Source organism: Mobula hypostoma, chromosome 2, assembly GCF_963921235.1.
Source record: "Mobula hypostoma chromosome 2, sMobHyp1.1, whole genome shotgun sequence".
Lineage (NCBI taxonomy): Eukaryota > Metazoa > Chordata > Chondrichthyes > Myliobatiformes > Myliobatidae > Mobula > Mobula hypostoma.
In genome coordinates this window covers 176,488,433-176,505,366 of record NC_086098.1, presented here as the reverse complement: position 1 = coordinate 176,505,366, position 16,934 = coordinate 176,488,433, and the positions used below count along the sequence as shown (strand labels likewise).

The window sequence follows — 16,934 nt, the reverse complement described above, 5'->3', positions numbered from 1 at the left end:
CAGAATACAGAGTCGGGACCCCTCCTTGGGAACAGGATGTAGGGCCGGGATTCATACACAGAATGCTGAACATGACGAGACGGTTCCCAACACAATGTAGCAGCAAACAGCCGGACCTACCTAGCGAAGGGATGGACACAGAGACAGTTCCAACTGAAGGTAGCGGCGAATGGCCGGACCTACCTAGCGAAGGCATGGAGACAGAGACAGTTCCAACTGAAGGTAGCGGCAAATGGTCGGACATACCTAGCGAAGGCAAGGACAGAGCCAGTTCTAAACAACGAAAGACAGTTCCTTATCTAGACACAGAAAGGCTCCAATCTTGCTTCCACAGTAGAACTTGATGGTGAGAATAGGTGAGGACGCAGGCGAGGCTTCAGGTGAAAGGTAGCAGGTGAGGCTTCATGGGAAAGGTAGCAGGCAAGGCTACAGAAGGAAGGGAACAGTCCAGCAACTGAAGCTGAACCCAGGAGCTGTTTATGTAGCCAGCCCAAAATGAGAATCATGTGCCCCAATTAAGGCACCAACAGAACAAAGGAAAACCGGAAAGCCTGGAATAAGGCTCGACGGACCGGTCCGCGAACCGGAATGCGGACTTCACGGACCGGATCATGACAGTTTAATGCCCAAGGATACACATTGTATGAAAAGGATAGGCAGGAAGGCAGAAGTGGTGGCATTTGCTCTGTTGGTAAAAATGAAATCAAATCATGAGAAAGAGGTGACATAGGGTCAAAAGGTGTTGGATCATTGTGCATAGAGCTAAGGAACTGCAAGGGTAAAAAGACCCTGATGGGGGTTGTATACAGACTCTCAAACAGTAGTAAGGATGTGGCCTACAAATTACAATGGGAGGTAGAAAATGCATTGCAAAAGGGCAATGTTACAATAGTCATGGGTGACTTCAATATGCAGGTAGATTGGGAAAATCATGTTGGTGTTGGATTACAGGAGAGGGAATTTCTAGAGTACCTATGAGATAGCTTTTTAGAGCAGCTCATGGTTGAGCCCACTAAAGGATCAGCTATACTGGACTGGGTGTGGTGCAATCAACCAGAATTGATTAGAGAGCTTAAGGTAAAAGAACCCTTAGGGGAAGTGATCATAATATGATTAAATTCACCCTGAAATTTGAGAAGGAGAAGCTAGGGTTAGATGTATCAGTATTACAGTAAAGTAAGGAGAATTACAGAGGCATGAGAGAGGAGTTGGACAGAATAGATTGGAAAAGAACACCAGCAGGGATGATGGCAGAGCAGTAATGGCTGGAATTTCTGGAAGCAATTCAGAGGCACGGGATATATATATCCCAAAGAGGAACAAGTATTCTAAAGGAAAGATGACACAACTGCGGCTAACAAGAGAAGTCAAAGCCAACAAAAAAGCCAAAGAAAGGGCAAATAATAGAGCAAAAGGGAGATTAGAGGATTGGGAAGCTTTTAAAACCAACAAAAGGCAATTAAAAATCATTAAAGATAGAATACGAAAGTAAGCTAGCTAATAATATTAGAGAGTATACCTAAAGTTTCTTCAGATACATAAAGTGTAAAAGCAGGAAAATAGGGTTAAGAGGAAATCTGTTCAACCATGATGAAATAGTGGAGCAGATTCAATGGGCCAAATGGTGGCCTAATCCTGCTCCTATGTTTAATGGTCTTATGGTCTATCTTGCCTCAATTCATGTATGTGGAAGCATTGATTCATACCACCCCTTGAAAACACGGGTTGGGGAAGAGTTAATGATACCCCTTATCCTAACTTCTCTTCTCATGGTTCCTTGGGTAAGGAAATCAATATTAAAGGTTTGCAAATAATACGATGTGAATTAATATCTTTCTTCATGTTATGAGACTGTGGGCTAATCTTACTCTGTTTCAGTTACTTCCCTGGCAACGACATGGTGAATTTTTCCTCCTGGTTTCTGTTTTCATTCCCTCTCGCGTTCATCTTTCTGATCATTGGCTGGCTCTGGATCGCTTTCCTGCATGGAGGATTCAATATAAGGTATCTGGAGGAACAAATGAAATGGGAGCAATCCTGAGATGAAATATTTCTTGTGTACCTATGGTCCAAGTTTTAGCATGTCCATCTGTTCCCCCCCACCATCTCCAAACATTATCCCTACTGATACAATCAGCTGAAGGAACTCAGCAAGCTAAACAAAATCTATGCAGGATTATGCAACCTTACAACAATTTATTTCCACCCACAGATCAGAATCAGAATTGCTTTATTGCTTGTAGGTGAAACATAACAAAATTGATTGTGGTTCAGTGCCAAGCATAAAACACATGCCAACAATTAGCAACCAACAATTTACAAGACAATAGTGCAAACAGCCATGAGCAATCAACAATTATCAGAATGGTCACATGTGCAAATGTCAATAATCAAACTTAAGTAAAAGTGGACATATGAACAGGCCCAATAATTATCAACAGAACAAGGAGGTCACAACAGACCATTTAGTGGATGTTCTGCAGGGACAATTAGGGTATCACAACTGAGTGAGCTGGATATCTACAGGAAAGAAGCTTCAGAGATGATGTGCAGTCCTGGAGGTGGACCTGTAGCACCTCCCTGATGCATGGCTTGACCTGCTGAGTTCCTCAATCTGATTGCCTGCTCCAGCCACTGGTGTCTCCTTTCTGCTGCTGATATTGAACGAAGTGTGGGTGGGAACTAAAGCCTCAGCTGAACTAGTGGTTCTATTTGTGACTCATTTCATGCATATCTGTAATTCTTAATTTATATAACTCTGTAACCTACTTGGAATCATTGAGCACTACAGCACAGAAAAACACCCTTTGGCTCAGATAGTCTGAACCAAACTAATACTTTGCATAATAGTGTGATCAACTTGCACCCAGACCATAGAGCCTCCTATTGCTCCCATCCATGTACTTATCCAAACCTCACTTAAACATTGAAATCAAACTGCATCCACTGGCAGCTCATTCCACACTATCAACACCCTGAATGAAGAAGTTCCCCCCCAGGTTCCTCTTAAATAGTTCACTTTTCACCCTTAACCTATGACCTCTAGTTCTAGTGCCACCCAACCTCAGTGGAAAAAGCTTGCTGGCATTTACCCCATCTATAACCCTCACAATTTTGTATACCTCTATCAAATTTCCCCTCATTTCCCTACACTTCTAACCTATTCAACCTTTCCCTATTACTCAGGTCCTCAAGTCCCAGCAGCGTCCTTGTAAATTCTGTCAATATTCTTTCAATCTTATTGATAACTTTCCTGTTAGGTATGGGTGGCCTCCTGCCATCTGGCAAAAGGCACCGAAGCATTCGGGCTCTCACGACCAGACTATGTAACAGTTTCTTCCCCCAAGCCATCAGACTCCTCAATACCCAGAGCCTGGACTGACACCAACCTACTGCCCTCTACTGTGCATATTGTCTTGTTTATTATTTATTGTAATGCCTGCACTGTTTTGTGCACTTTATGCAGTCCTGGGTAGGTCTATAGTCTAATGTAGTTTTGTGTTTTACGTAGTTCAGTGTAGATTTTGTATTGCTCATGTAGCACCATGGTCCTGAAAAATGTTGTCTCATTTTTACTGTGTACTGTACCAGCAGTTATGGTCAAAATGACAATAAAAAGTGACTTGACTTGACTTGAAATTTGTGTCAGGGTAGGAATAGTTCTGGGTTCTGAAAAGCAGGAAAAAAAGAAATGCAGATGCTGGAAATCTGAAATAAAAACAGAAAATGCTGGGAATATTCAGACAGCATATGTGGAGAGACAAACAGATCATTGCTTCAGGTTCATGAACAGTCATTAGTTTCAGGCTTACCTGCATTGATTTGTCAATCATCTAATGAATTCCACCAGTACGCTTACTTACAGGTATACCCTTACAAAGCCAAGTTGCCAGGAATTGAGGAACTTGTTAAGCTTTGTAACTCCAAAGCGTAAAACTAATTGAAAGAAAAGCACAAAGCCAGAACATGCATGTTTTAGTTTTGTTTTCACTTTAAGCAAGGCATGTACTTATGATGTGGTGGCATGATGACGTATGCCATTTACGTAGTTTTACATATAACCTGTAATATGAATTATTTAAACAAACAAAGAAAGCTTAATCAAACAATATATTTACAATATTAATCACATATTAAATACACAACAGACCTAAGTTGTATGTTGAATTGGTTAGGACCTCATTCCCTAGAGCACAGGAGAATGAGGAGAGATCTTATACAAAGTTAAGGAAAATGCATGCAAGCTTTCCCCCTCAGGTTAGAACTAGAAGTCATAGGTTTCAGATGAAAGGTGAAATATTGTATTTAAAGGGAACCTGAGGGGGAGCTTCCTCATTCAGAGGCTGGTGAGTGTGTGGTACGAGCTGCCAGTGGAAGTGGTGGATGCAAGTTCGATCTCAACATTTAAGAGAAGTATGGATAGGAGGGGTATTGAGGGCCATGGTCTAGGTGCAGGTTGACAGCCAGCACAGACTAGATGGGCGGAAGGGCCTGTTTCTGTACTGTAGTACTCTATGACTATATAATGATATAACAATTACAATATAAATATATTATGAATTCCATATTAACTTGAGTTATTTATTGACTCCTTACAACTGGGCTTTCTCCTGTTGTTTGGTGGAAGGCTGTTAAACACAATAATAAGATTCAAAGATAAAATAAACAAAGGTATACAGAATTCTCAGTATAATATGTTGATCTTTATAACCTAACTTAGACCATGGTTTTGAAAGTTTAAATTCACTTCCACCCTGTTTGTTTCTGTTCTGAAGCTTTGCTGTACGTGCTGTGGTGACAATTCTTCAGTTCCTTTTTTTTCCCTCTTTCTACCCCTTCCTTTTAGGTCATGCAGCAAGAAGTCAAGTGATAGTGAGTCCCAAGCCAGGGTGAAGGATGTGATACGGAGTGAATACAATAAACTGGGACCAATCACGTAAGCATGGATGATCTACAACACTGACTTGTTTTCGTCTTTACTCTTGTGTTGATGGGCTGGGACATATTAAAATATTTCCCCTCCTGTCTCCTGAAATCCATGCAGCATTTGGAATATGTGTTTAAGCGTAGTCAGAGTGATCACGCTGCCTGCAAAAGGTTGACAATTTATTATCGGTAACCTATGTTGAAAAGTGAGGTTGCCACCACCAATATAGATGCAATTACTTTCTCTCTCTCTCTCAGCTCTCAATTGTAATCATATCAATCCAATACTTGGTCTCTGTTAAATCTAATAATTCTCATTCCCAAAATCACATTCAATCTCCGGCATAACAAGCAGGATTTCCCAGTGGCCTTCCATTTCAATTCAACTTCCCATTCCTATTCCAACATGTCAGCCGGTGGCTTCCTCTACTGCTACAATGAGGCCACACTCAGCATGGAGGAGCAAGACCTCGTATTCTGTCTGGATAGCCTGCAACTTGATGGTGTGAACATCAATTTCTCCAACTTTCAGTAATTTCTCTCCCCTCCACCTTCTCCCTTTTTCATTCCTCTTCCTCTCACCTCCTTCTTTTCTCCTCACTTGCCCATCGCCTCCCTCTAGTTCCCTTCACCTTCCCTTTCTTCCATGGTCCACTGTCTTCTCCTATCAGATCCTTTCTTCTCCAGCCCTATACTCCTTCCAACTATCACCTCCCAGCGTCTTGCTTCATTCTCCTTCCCCACACCCCCCACTCACCCACCTTCCTTCTCACCTGGTCTTACCTACTTCTTCTGCCCCCTCCACCTTTTTATTGCAGCTTCTTCCCCCTTCCTCTCCATCTTGATGAAGGGTCTCAGCCCAAAATGTCAGCTGTTCATGCCCCTCTATACGTGCAGCCTAATTTGCTGAGATCCCCCAGCATTCTGTGTGTGTTGCTCTCACATTCAGTGTAACTTCTATTAGATATACAATCCATTCGTTGTGTGCCATGTCGTACTATATGACGCGAGCGATCATGCTCTTGATCATGATTGTTCTTGGTAAATTTTCCCACAGAAGTAGTTTGTCATTGCGGCCTTCTGGGCAGTGTTTTCCAGTCATTACCAGTGCTCTTCAGGGATTGTCTGCCTCATGTCAGTGGACTTGCGATGTGGACCAGCTGCTCATACAACCACCCACCACCTACTCCTATGGCTTCATGTGGGGGGAGGGGGCTAAGCAGGTGCTACCCCTTGCCCAAGGGTGGTCTGCAGGCTAGCAGAGGGAAGGAGAACCTTACACCTCCTTTGGTTGAGACGTTTCTCCACCCCACCACCTACAGTAGACATCCTGTTATCATTATACTCAAGAGTCAATTATTTCACCAGGAGAATACTTCTGAAATTCCATGGTAAAATGGGGAAAAGAGTGGGAAAGCTGAAGGATAGATGAGTTGTAAACCACCTTCTCGGAACCAATAACTGGGAAAGGCACAGGCAGTAGAACTCACAAAATCCAACATAATTAAACAACATCCTAGTTGTACAGTATATGGAGTGGTAAGAAGAACCCCCTGGTCCTAGGACAATCATGCTCATAGAAAGACCATGATCGCCCACGCCATACGACACAGTACATAATGATATCTACTATGGCATCAAATCCATGGGACAGACAAGTGAAGTGTTGATGGAGTGACATCTTTTGGATGAAGTCTTAAATTAAAGACCTGTGTGAAGACGTAGGCCATCTTGAGTAGATATAAAAGCTACACCAAAGAATTGTAGAACAGATTTAAGCAGTGCCTTAACCAGAATATGTGTTTAAAAGTAGGCAGATACTCCCTACCTGCAAAAGGTTGGCAATTTATTATCGGTAACCTATGTTGCAAAGTGAGGTTGAGATCTCTCAACCAGCATCATCAACAAATAAGTCATTTGATTATTGTCACATTACTATATGCATAGATTACCAGCTCTGTTTCCTACATCACTATAATGTGAACGTTTTATTGTTTTTTTAAATTGACATGCAGTGCGGAATAAGCCCTTCTGGCCCTTCAAGCCGTAATGCCCAGCAAACCCCCTCTCCACCCGCCCCCCCCCCAAGATTAATCCCTGCCTAATCACAGGACAATTTACAATGCCCAATTAACCTACCAACCGTTACATCTTTGGACTGTGGGAGGAAACCAAAGGAAACCCATGTGGTCACAGGGAGAACGTACAAACTCCTTTCAGGAAACAGTGGGAATTGAACCCGGGTCACTGATATTGTAAAGCGTAGTGCCAACCACTGAGCTACCGTGCCACCCTGATTTCAAATGGATTTATATGTACATAAAATGCATTGACCAGTGTTCATCCAATATCTGGTTTGGAAAAAAATTGCTTTGGAACGTTCTGAAATGCTTTGTAATTGTTTGTTTGTTCTTCTCTCCAGGTTTGCAGAGGGTGCAATTTCAGTTTTCTTCTTCTTATTTGCAACTATGCTTCTCACAAGAGATCCAAAGTTCATTCCTGGATGGGCCATTTTGTTCAGAAAGGGGTAAGGAAAACTTTTTTCTAATTTACTTAGCTGAAGCACCCAAATAAAAATATTTTGAAAAAAATACATAGCAGAAATGGAGGCAGAAATTGGTTATATTGCCTTCCAGTTTTATTTGATAATTTAATAAGATCATGGCTGTCCTTTGTCGTAATTTCAGTTCACACCATTGATTTCTTCAATATTCAAAAACCTGTTAATCAACAGATTTCAATATATTCGCAGACTGAGCATTCACAACAAAAAGAGCAGAAAATTAAATAAGGTTACACTTGTCTGAGTAAAGAAACTTTTCAGTATTGTTCCAAAAGTCCATTCCTCTAGTGTGAGTTGAGCATCTCTCTGCCTCCACAGATGTTGCTCGACCCACAGAGTCATCTCAGCAGCTTGAGAAAAATTCCTCACACATACTTGACTGAATTTCCATTTCCTCCTTCCTCAGAGGTGGAGTCACCAATAAAGATCAACTCTCTTCTCTAAGCTTTGTACAAACTGTTTTCCAGCTATTTATCTGACGCAGTGACTGGAATGACGTTCGTTATTCTACTGTGCTTCTTCCCATCCCAAAAGCCTTCGTTGAAGTGGTGGTTTAATCCAAAAGGTACGTCAGTTATATTGGCCAAATTGTGGAGGAGATGAGACTCTTGGAAGGAAATAGTCAGGAATGTAGGAGATAAACAATCCTAGTGCAGTTTGAGCCAGGAATTACAGAAACAGAGGGAAAACAAAAAAAAAACATAAGAAAAAAGGAAAACAACAGGAATTCTGCAGATGCTGGAAATTCAAGCAACACACATCAAAGTTGCTGGTGAACGCAGCAGGCCAGGCAGCATCTCTAGGAAGAAGTGCAGTCGACGTTTCAGGACAAAGGGTCTCGGCCTGAAACATCGACTGCACCTCTTCCTAGAGATGCTGCGTTCACCAGCAACTTTGATGTGTGTTGCTAAGAAAAAAGGAGCAGGAATCCATCAGTCAATATGGTGGCCTCAATTTTTAGCACATAGGTGAAAGAAAAAAGGCGGGCTATCTGTGAGGGAAGAGTTAGATTGATTCTGGAGTAGATTAAAAGGTTGGCTCCAACTTTGTGGGACAAAGTTCTGTTCTGTAGTGTTCTATGTTCTATGAAATTTCCCTATAACTAATTCCTTGATTTTATAAGATATTTATCCATCTCCGCTTTAAATATACAGTATAAACAGATTTCTATGTAAAAAGCAGTAATGCTAGAAGAACTGAGAAGCTTGAGCTTCTGTGGGGAGAAAAAGACATGGTTAATTTTTTTAGGTTGATGGCCTGTTGCCAGGAACTGGACAATGACAGAAGGGAGTGAGGAGGGCTGAAAAATGCTAAGGTATTTTGTATGGTGCAACACGGCAGAAATTCCATGTCACATGGTATGGTGGTGCCAGGTAGATGTGGGTGGATTTAGGATCAACAGGTGGAGGCCACATCATGAAGCTCATAGTATTACAGGAAAGATTCTTGCATGGATAAAGCAGTAACTGTTTGGCAGGAGGCAAAGAGTGGGAATAAACGGAGCCTTTTCTGGCTGGCTGCCGGTGGCTAGAGGTGTTCCACAGAGGTATGCATTGGGACCAATTTTTTTTAACGTTATATGTCATTGATTTGGATGATGGAATTGATGGCTTTGTTGCAAAGTTTGCATGTGATAGGTACTTTTGAGGAAGTAGGCTACAGAAGGACTTGGACAGTTTAGGAGAACGGGCAAAGAAATGGCAGAGGGAACACAGGTTTGGGAAGTGTATGGTCACGCTTTTTGGTAGAAGAAAGGAAAAGTTGACTATTTTCAAGGTAGAGAGAAAATACAAAAAATGAGGTGCAAAGGGACTTGGGAGTCCTTGTGCAGGATTCCCTGAAGGTTAACTTGCAGGTTGAGTCTGTGGTGAGGAAGGTAAATGCGATGTTAGCATTCATTTCAAGAGAACTGAAATATAAAAAGCAAGGATGTAATGTTGAAACTTTATAAAGCACTGGTGAGGCCTCACTTGGAGTATTGTGAGCAGGTTTGGATCCCTTATTTTAGAAAGGATGTGCTGAAACTGGAGAGTGTTCAAAAGAGGTTCACGAAAATGATTCTAGGATTGAATGGCTTGTCATATGAAGAGCATCTGATGGAATTCAAAAGAATGAGGGGTGACCTAACACAATCCTCTCAAATAGTGAAAGGCCTTAATAGAGTGGATGTGGAGAGGGTGTTTCCTGTGTGTGAGAGTCTAAGACCAGAGGACACAGCCTCAGAATAGAGGGGTGTCCTTTTAGAATGGAGATGAGGAGGAATTTCTTTAGCTAGAGAGTGGTAAATCTGTAGAATTCATTGCCAGAGGCAGCTGTGGGAGCCAAGTCATTATGTATATTGAAGGTACAGGTTAACAGATTCTTGATTAGTCAGGGTACGAAGGGATATCGGGAGAAGGTAGGAGACTGGGCTGAGAGTCAAATTGGATCAGCCATAATGAAATGGCAAAGCAGACGCAATGGGCCAAATAGCCTAATTCTGCTCCTATATCTTATGATCTTATGAGGCATCTACACCTCTCAGTAGAGTGGGGAGGAGATGGTGTGCATATTCTAAGCCACTCCACATTTCCAGGAATACACATATATGACAAATAGGTTGAAATGCTTTCCACTTACCCGCTTCAACAATTATCAATAAACTGTTCTAGAAACAACAGATGGATCCAGAAGAGGTGAAAATATAAGTAGAGAAACAGTTCTCTCAAATCCTGATAATGTTTGTGCTTGAAGGGTGATATATTGCTCCTGCATTTTATTTCAAGCCTCATTGAGGCAGGGTAGGAGAGAGGTCATGGTGGGTATGATCTGGAGAATGAACGTATCAAATAGTGAGAAGCACCTACCAATGCTTGTAGAGCTAATGGAGGAACTTCCCAATGCAGTCATCAAAATCTGTGTTTGGTTTCCCCTGTACAGAGGAAACCACATCATGAACAACCTGCAACCCGTGGTAGAGAGAGGAGACGATGGTGCACATCCTAAGCCACTCCACATTTCCAGTATTCACCCCCTAGCACAAATCTGGAGTCTGATGAAATGCCCTCCACCTACTTGTTCAAGCAATTCTCAATAAGCTGGACACAATACAGGACAAAGCAGCTGGCTTGGCTGGTACTCATCAACCCTTCCTTCGATCCATCACCAGGGCACAATGGATGCAGTGGGCCATCAACAAAAAGCACTGATGTTACTCATGCAACTCCTCCCAGCACACATCTTCCACCAAGAAGGACAGGAGCAGGAGATGTATGGTAAACCAGTCCCTCCAAGTTACATTTGGAAATACTGGACTATCCCTGGGTCTAAACCTTGGAACTTCATGCCAATAAGTACCAGAGGAGCCAAAGCACTTCAAAGACAGCTAACCAACACCTTCTGATATGCAAATAGGCTTGGGCGACAATGTTGGTCTTGCTCCAAGCTCCCAAAATGAAAATGTAAAGTTAAACATTAAATTCAGTGTACTGTTCTACAGGTTTGGGGTTTGCTGTGGGGAGAAATCTAGCAATTCCTATTTCCAGCTTGGAATGTCTGAAATTTCCCACAGCCAAGGGACTCCTTTAGGTACTCGAGTTTTCATCTGAATTGTGTGCAGTAATACAGTTACAACAGAAGGGTCTGGAGCTGTGCACATTGTGTGGAATTCAAAGTAAAGTTTATTATCTAAGTACAAATATGTTACCAGAGAAACACACACATAAACTACCTTGAAATTCATTTACAGAAAAATGAATACCATAGAACTTATGAAATTATACACAAACAAAAACTGACAAACAACTAATGTGCAAAAGAAGACAAACTGCAAACACTAAAATACCGAGAACTCAAGTTGTAAGGAGTCCTTGAAAGTGAGACTTTAGGTTGTGGAGTCAGTACAGCGTTGAGATAAGTGAAGTTTTCCACACCAGTTCAAGAGCCTGATATTTGTAGGGTAATAACTATTCCTGAATCAGGTGGTGTGGGGCCTAAGGCTTCTGTACCTCCTGCCTGATGGTAGCAGAGAGGCCAGACGTCCGCCTTTAGGCCGGACAGTCCGGCTTTTGAACATTCTGTCCTCAGTCTGGCGCCACCTCGCGACGTACGTTAATTTGTCCTCCTTTTTTGGGCCTGACTAGAAAACTTATATAAATTAACTCAGTTATACTTAAAACAGTGGGAACTGAAAGCTATAATTTGGATTTGGAGCAAGAAGGCTGCGGGTGAATGGCCAAGGATTTCCGGAGCGAAGGCAGTTTTAATACTCGGGGTAAAAGAGAGGCAGGACTGTATAGGCACGTGACGTCAGTGTGAGATATGGTAACCTATGACCACGGATGCAATGTCCTCCTTTTTGGAAATTTGGAAATGGCCACCCTAGATGGTAGTAGTGAGAAGAGAGCATGGCTTGTCTGAGATGTCTGAGTGTTGGGATGGACAATAGGTTTTGATGAACTCTAGATCCTCTTCTCTGGGGGCTTTGCCGTTGCTTGCATGGTGGGCAGTGGGAGGGTGATGCTTCTGGAGCAAGTGGGGGCAGGATTGATGCTTTTGCTTGGGAGGGGGAGGTTTTGGGGCCTTGAATGTTGCTCTGGCATTCATTCTTTGGGCTTTTTTTCTCTGTTCCGTGGATGTCTGTGAAGAGTAAGGATTTCGGGTTGTATACTGTATACATTCTCAGATATTAAATGAAACCTATGAGCCATTGGTGCGGGTCTTTAGTGACGGATGCTGCTCTCTTTGAGGGATCCATAATGAACATAACTTTATAATTCAGTCTAATAAACTGTGTTTAACCAGTAGAGTTTGCAGAGAAGATCGTGCTGGGTGACTCTTTACTTGCGTTATCAAGGATATCGTTATTTATTAAAATGATTTACATGTTACATTGTTAGAGAGTAAAACAGTTACATGTCAAACATGTGCCTGTAAATGCTGAAAAGTTTGCTCGATTAAACTCAACCTTTTTTTTTAACTGGGATTTTTATAGCCTGGTTATCATATTTAATTGGAAAGTAAGCATTGGAACCTGTAGCGAGCACCATCACTCTCTCTTATGTTTGCACTTAGGAAAGACAAACTTAGTGTGGGCTTAATGCAAGAATATTTTATTACTGAAATCTGCTCAACACTGAGCATGTGCAATCTGCTCACCATTGAAACTTCCGGTTCCGGGTGAACTGCCCCTATTGCCCACTGGGAAATGAAGTTCTTTATTATGCACCAATAATAGCTCAGAAGCTCAGAAACACCTGCCCTAATATCTTCTGATGTAGTTTGTGTTATATGTTATCCAGTAACATACCTGAGATGGTTATAAGGCCTTAAGACAAGGGAGCAGAATTAGGCCATCCAGCCCATTAATTTACTATTCCTCTCAACCCCATTCTCGTTATGCTGGAGGCAGATGCGATAGGGGTGTTTTAATAGGCTTTTCGATACATGCAGAGAATGGAGGAATATGGACTGTGTGCAGGCTGAAGGTTTAGGTGTCATAAACACAAGAGATTCTGCAGATGCTGGAAATCCAGAATAACACGCACAAAATGCTGAAGGAACTCAGCAGGTCAGGCAGCATCTATGCAGAGGAATAAACAATCAATATTTCAGGCCAAAGTCTTCATCAAGTATAAATTGCTTAATTAGTTTAGCACAAATTATGGGCCTCTAGAGGGCCTTTCCCTGTACTGTACTGTACTGTTCTATGTTCTATGAAGTGCCTTGGGAATTTTCCCTGCCTTGAATATTCTACATAACTTGGTGTTGGGGATGGTGTTTGCTGTTACAGGTGTCGATCATCTTTGAGGCCATTGAGAACCACTCACTCTTCTTCCTCGGTTTGCTAATTAACAAGCTTTCTCAGTGACAAGACATTAATGCTCTTCATCTTTTTATTTTGTCCTCAATTTTTCTTCTCCAGCCTCAGGGAAAACAAATCCACCCCTGCTATCCTGGTCGAAAATCCAAAGTAACTTGCCCTGGAATGTGATCCTGTTGACTGGCGGAGGTTACGCCATAGCCAAAGGCTGTGAGGTACGTATCACAGAGATTTGATATCCTTGTACTTCATTGTTATTTTATTTAGAGATACTGCACGGTAACAGATCCTTCCGGCCCAATTACATCCCCGTGACCAATTAGCCTACTAACCTGTATATCTTTTAGCCAGCCAGCAGTGTAGTGGCACCCACAGTGGACTTCAAGGTGAGTGGGCCCGGCTGAGATTCCGGCTGGCTCCTTGCATGCTTTCCATCCTTGCTGGGTTGACTGCCAAGCCAACAGGTCAGCCTTGTAAAAAAACAGAAAAAATGCTGTTAAGAAGTGGCAAAAATGCCATCCAATGAGCCACAAGTCACAGAAAGGAACAAGGAGGAGGAGAAGATGGTGGCGCGACGCAGCGCGCGCGGCCGTTCCAGAATGATATCTGTATTTGTTAAGTAGGGTACCGTGCCCAGTTCTGATTTGATGGAGACAGACGTGAGAGCACGGAGGAACATCTGGAGGAACTTCTGAAATGCCCGCTGCGCTGTCGCCGCTACTGTGTGGTAACCGGAATCTCCGGAGGAGTAAGCCTCTGAGTCCTCGGCTTTGCTTGTTTTGGCGACCGGGACGAGGTCGAAGGCGCTCGGCAGAGGATGGCGCTCGGGAGGCTGTATCGGAGGGGCTGATCGGAGGCTCGAAGTTTTCGGATGGACGGACTCGGTGTCGGCTGTGGTCGGCTGCTTCCAAGGCATTGGCAGTTGTCGGTGCCTCGAGGATTATGGCAGGGAGTTTCTCCCTTTTTGCCGCCTGCTATTGGGGACTATAGGAGTCGATCGGGACTTCAGATTTTTTTTTACTGTGCCCATGGTCTGTTCTTTATCAATTTATGGTATTGCTTTGCACTGTTATAACTATATGTTATAATTATGTGGTTTTGTCGGTGTTAGTCTTTGGTTTGACCTGTTTATGTGTGCTATCACTCTGGAGAAACATTGTATCATTTCTTAATGCATGCATGCATTTCTAAATGGCAATAAGTGAGGACTGAGTGTCCTCATAATCTAATCTAATCCTTGGGCTGTGGGCTGAAACCGGAGCAGTCAGCGGAAAGCCACGCAATCGTGGGGAGAACACAAAGACCGCGGTGGAATTGAATCACCATTGCTGATGCTAACCGCTATGCTACTGCGCCACCCCAAAATAATTTTACTTAAAATATTGTTTTAAAAAATGACCAATTTTGCAGCTTAACCTCCAATTATTAATGGTGCTGCCTAGCTCCCTGGAAGTCTGTTACAACAATCAAAAGAAATATTATTCTTACTGAATCTGTGTACTTGTTACTGGTACTGCAGATCAAAATTTGGCATGGGACTTGGAATGCAGACTATGAATTATTTTTATTTGCAGAGCTACGAATCCATTCACTCTCATTAGTTTGAAGGGGTGGAAGATCATGCGGGTTATCGACAGGGCTCACTTGGAAATGTCAGGATTCTTGATATGCTTCAAAATGAAGCCAAGGGCAAAAAATAATCCCTCATACTATAACCAAATTAATTTACTGCAGCGTAATGTCAGAGCATTTGTTGCATTAAGTGCTTTGTTTTGTTGCATTGGGTATACAATAAAACTAGCAGACCCCAGATTCCTGGCCAGGTCTTCAATCACTGGGAGACTAGTTGGCAGATATGAACATTTTGTTTGTTTGTTTAAAACTGGAGTTCCCAACATTTTTCATGCCATGGACCAATACCATTAAGCAAGGGGTCTGTGGAACCCCTGGTTTGGAGATACAGCACAGTAAGAGGCCCTTTCAGCCCAACGAGCCTTTCCGGTCCAATTATACCCATGTGACCCATTAACCTACTAACCCCTATGTCTTTGGAATGTGGGAGGAAACCAAAGCACTTGGAGGAAACCCATGTAGTTATGAGGAGAATGGGAAGACTCCTTCCAGATGGCGTCAGAACTGAAGCCCCAATAGCTGCTGCTGCAATAGTGTTACATCAACCGCTACACCACTGCGCTGCCCCGATGGTGACAAACAAGCCACCAATTAGGGTGTCTGGTTTCTCCAGCTATTACAATGTCTTTGTTTTCGATTCTTATTTTATTCACCTCAGAGCTTTACTGAGTCTGCTGCCTTTGCTTTCTAGGCCTCGGGACTGTCTGTCTGGCTCAGTAACCAGCTTTACCCCCTCGTGAACGTCAAGCCAAGCATCGCTCTCATACTGGTCTCTTTGCTAGTGACGTGCTTCACTGAATTTGCCAGCAACACTGCCACCATTATAATACTACTACCTGTTTTAATTAAGCTGGTGAGTTTCCACATTTGAAAATACAGGAAGCTGAAAGAAGATCTTGCCTTTCTCAAACACAAGACATTGCAGCCAAAGTGCTTTTGTAGCTTTACCTTCACTTTGAACACTCTAGGACCACACAAAGTTTAAATTCCAAAGTTGCAAACAGAAGAGAACTTTGTTGAAATCAATAATAACATTTGCAAAAACAATTTTGGTAAAAATGTTTTTTGCCCCTCCTTAAAAATCTTCTGTTATGTTTTGTAACTTTAAAACATTAAACTAATTCAAAGGAAGACAAGCAGTCTGGGAATATGGGTCTAACTTTGGGTTTAACTCAAGTGAGGCGTGCACATATCCTATGGTAGCGTGGTGACATATGCAATTCGCGAATTTATACATATAACCCAGAATGAATTACTTGAAGAATGCTTAATCAAACAATATACAGAATATATACAACATTACTCAACTATTATTGAAATATTAAATACACAACATTCTTCATGGAATATTTTGCACCCTCATGAGAAAGCAGAGACAGAGTCAGCAGAAAAGGGCGTCATGGTTCGCTGCTTTACAGCGCCAGCTGATTCCTAGCACTCTCTGTAAGGACGCAAACACGAGGAAATCTGCAGATGCTGGAAATTCAAGCAACACACACAAAATGCTGGTGAACGCAGCAGGCCAGGCAGCATCTATAGGAAGAGGTACAGTCGATATTTCAGGCCCAGACCCTTCGTCAGGACTAACTGAAAGAAGAGATAGTAAGAGATTTGAAAGTGGGAAGGGGAGGGGGAGATCCAAAGTGATAGGAGAAGACAGGAAGGGCAGGGATAGAGCTAGGAACTGGAAAGTTGATTGGCAAAAGGGATACAAGGCTGGAGAAGGGAGGGGATCATGGGGCAGGAGGCCTAGGGAGAAAGAAAGAGGGAGGGGAGCACCAGAAGAAGATGGAGAGCAGGCAAGGAGTTATAGTGAGAGGAACAGAGAGAGAAAAAAGGGGGGAATTAATTAATTAACTAACTAATCAAATAAATAAACAAATAAATAAATAAATAAGGGATGGGGTGAGAACGGGAGGTGGGGCATTAACGGAAGTTAGAGAAGTCAATGTTCATGCCATCAGGTTGGAGGCTACCCAGACGGAATATAAGGTGTTGTTCCTCCAACCTGAG

General features: G+C 42.5%; 1 protein-coding gene across 1 annotated transcript in view; it reads left to right on the top strand.

Annotated features, from left to right (window-relative positions):
• slc13a3 (solute carrier family 13 member 3) overlaps positions 1–16,934 on the top strand; it is a 64,614-nt gene that overhangs the window by 30,120 nt on the left and 17,560 nt on the right. The window contains exons 6-11 of the mRNA XM_063041143.1: positions 1,879–2,004; positions 4,847–4,936; positions 7,349–7,453; positions 7,957–8,054; positions 13,392–13,504; positions 15,613–15,774. Of these exons, the coding sequence (XP_062897213.1) occupies positions 1,879–2,004; positions 4,847–4,936; positions 7,349–7,453; positions 7,957–8,054; positions 13,392–13,504; positions 15,613–15,774 (694 nt within the window). The remainder of the gene's footprint in view (positions 1–1,878; positions 2,005–4,846; positions 4,937–7,348; positions 7,454–7,956; positions 8,055–13,391; positions 13,505–15,612; positions 15,775–16,934) is intronic.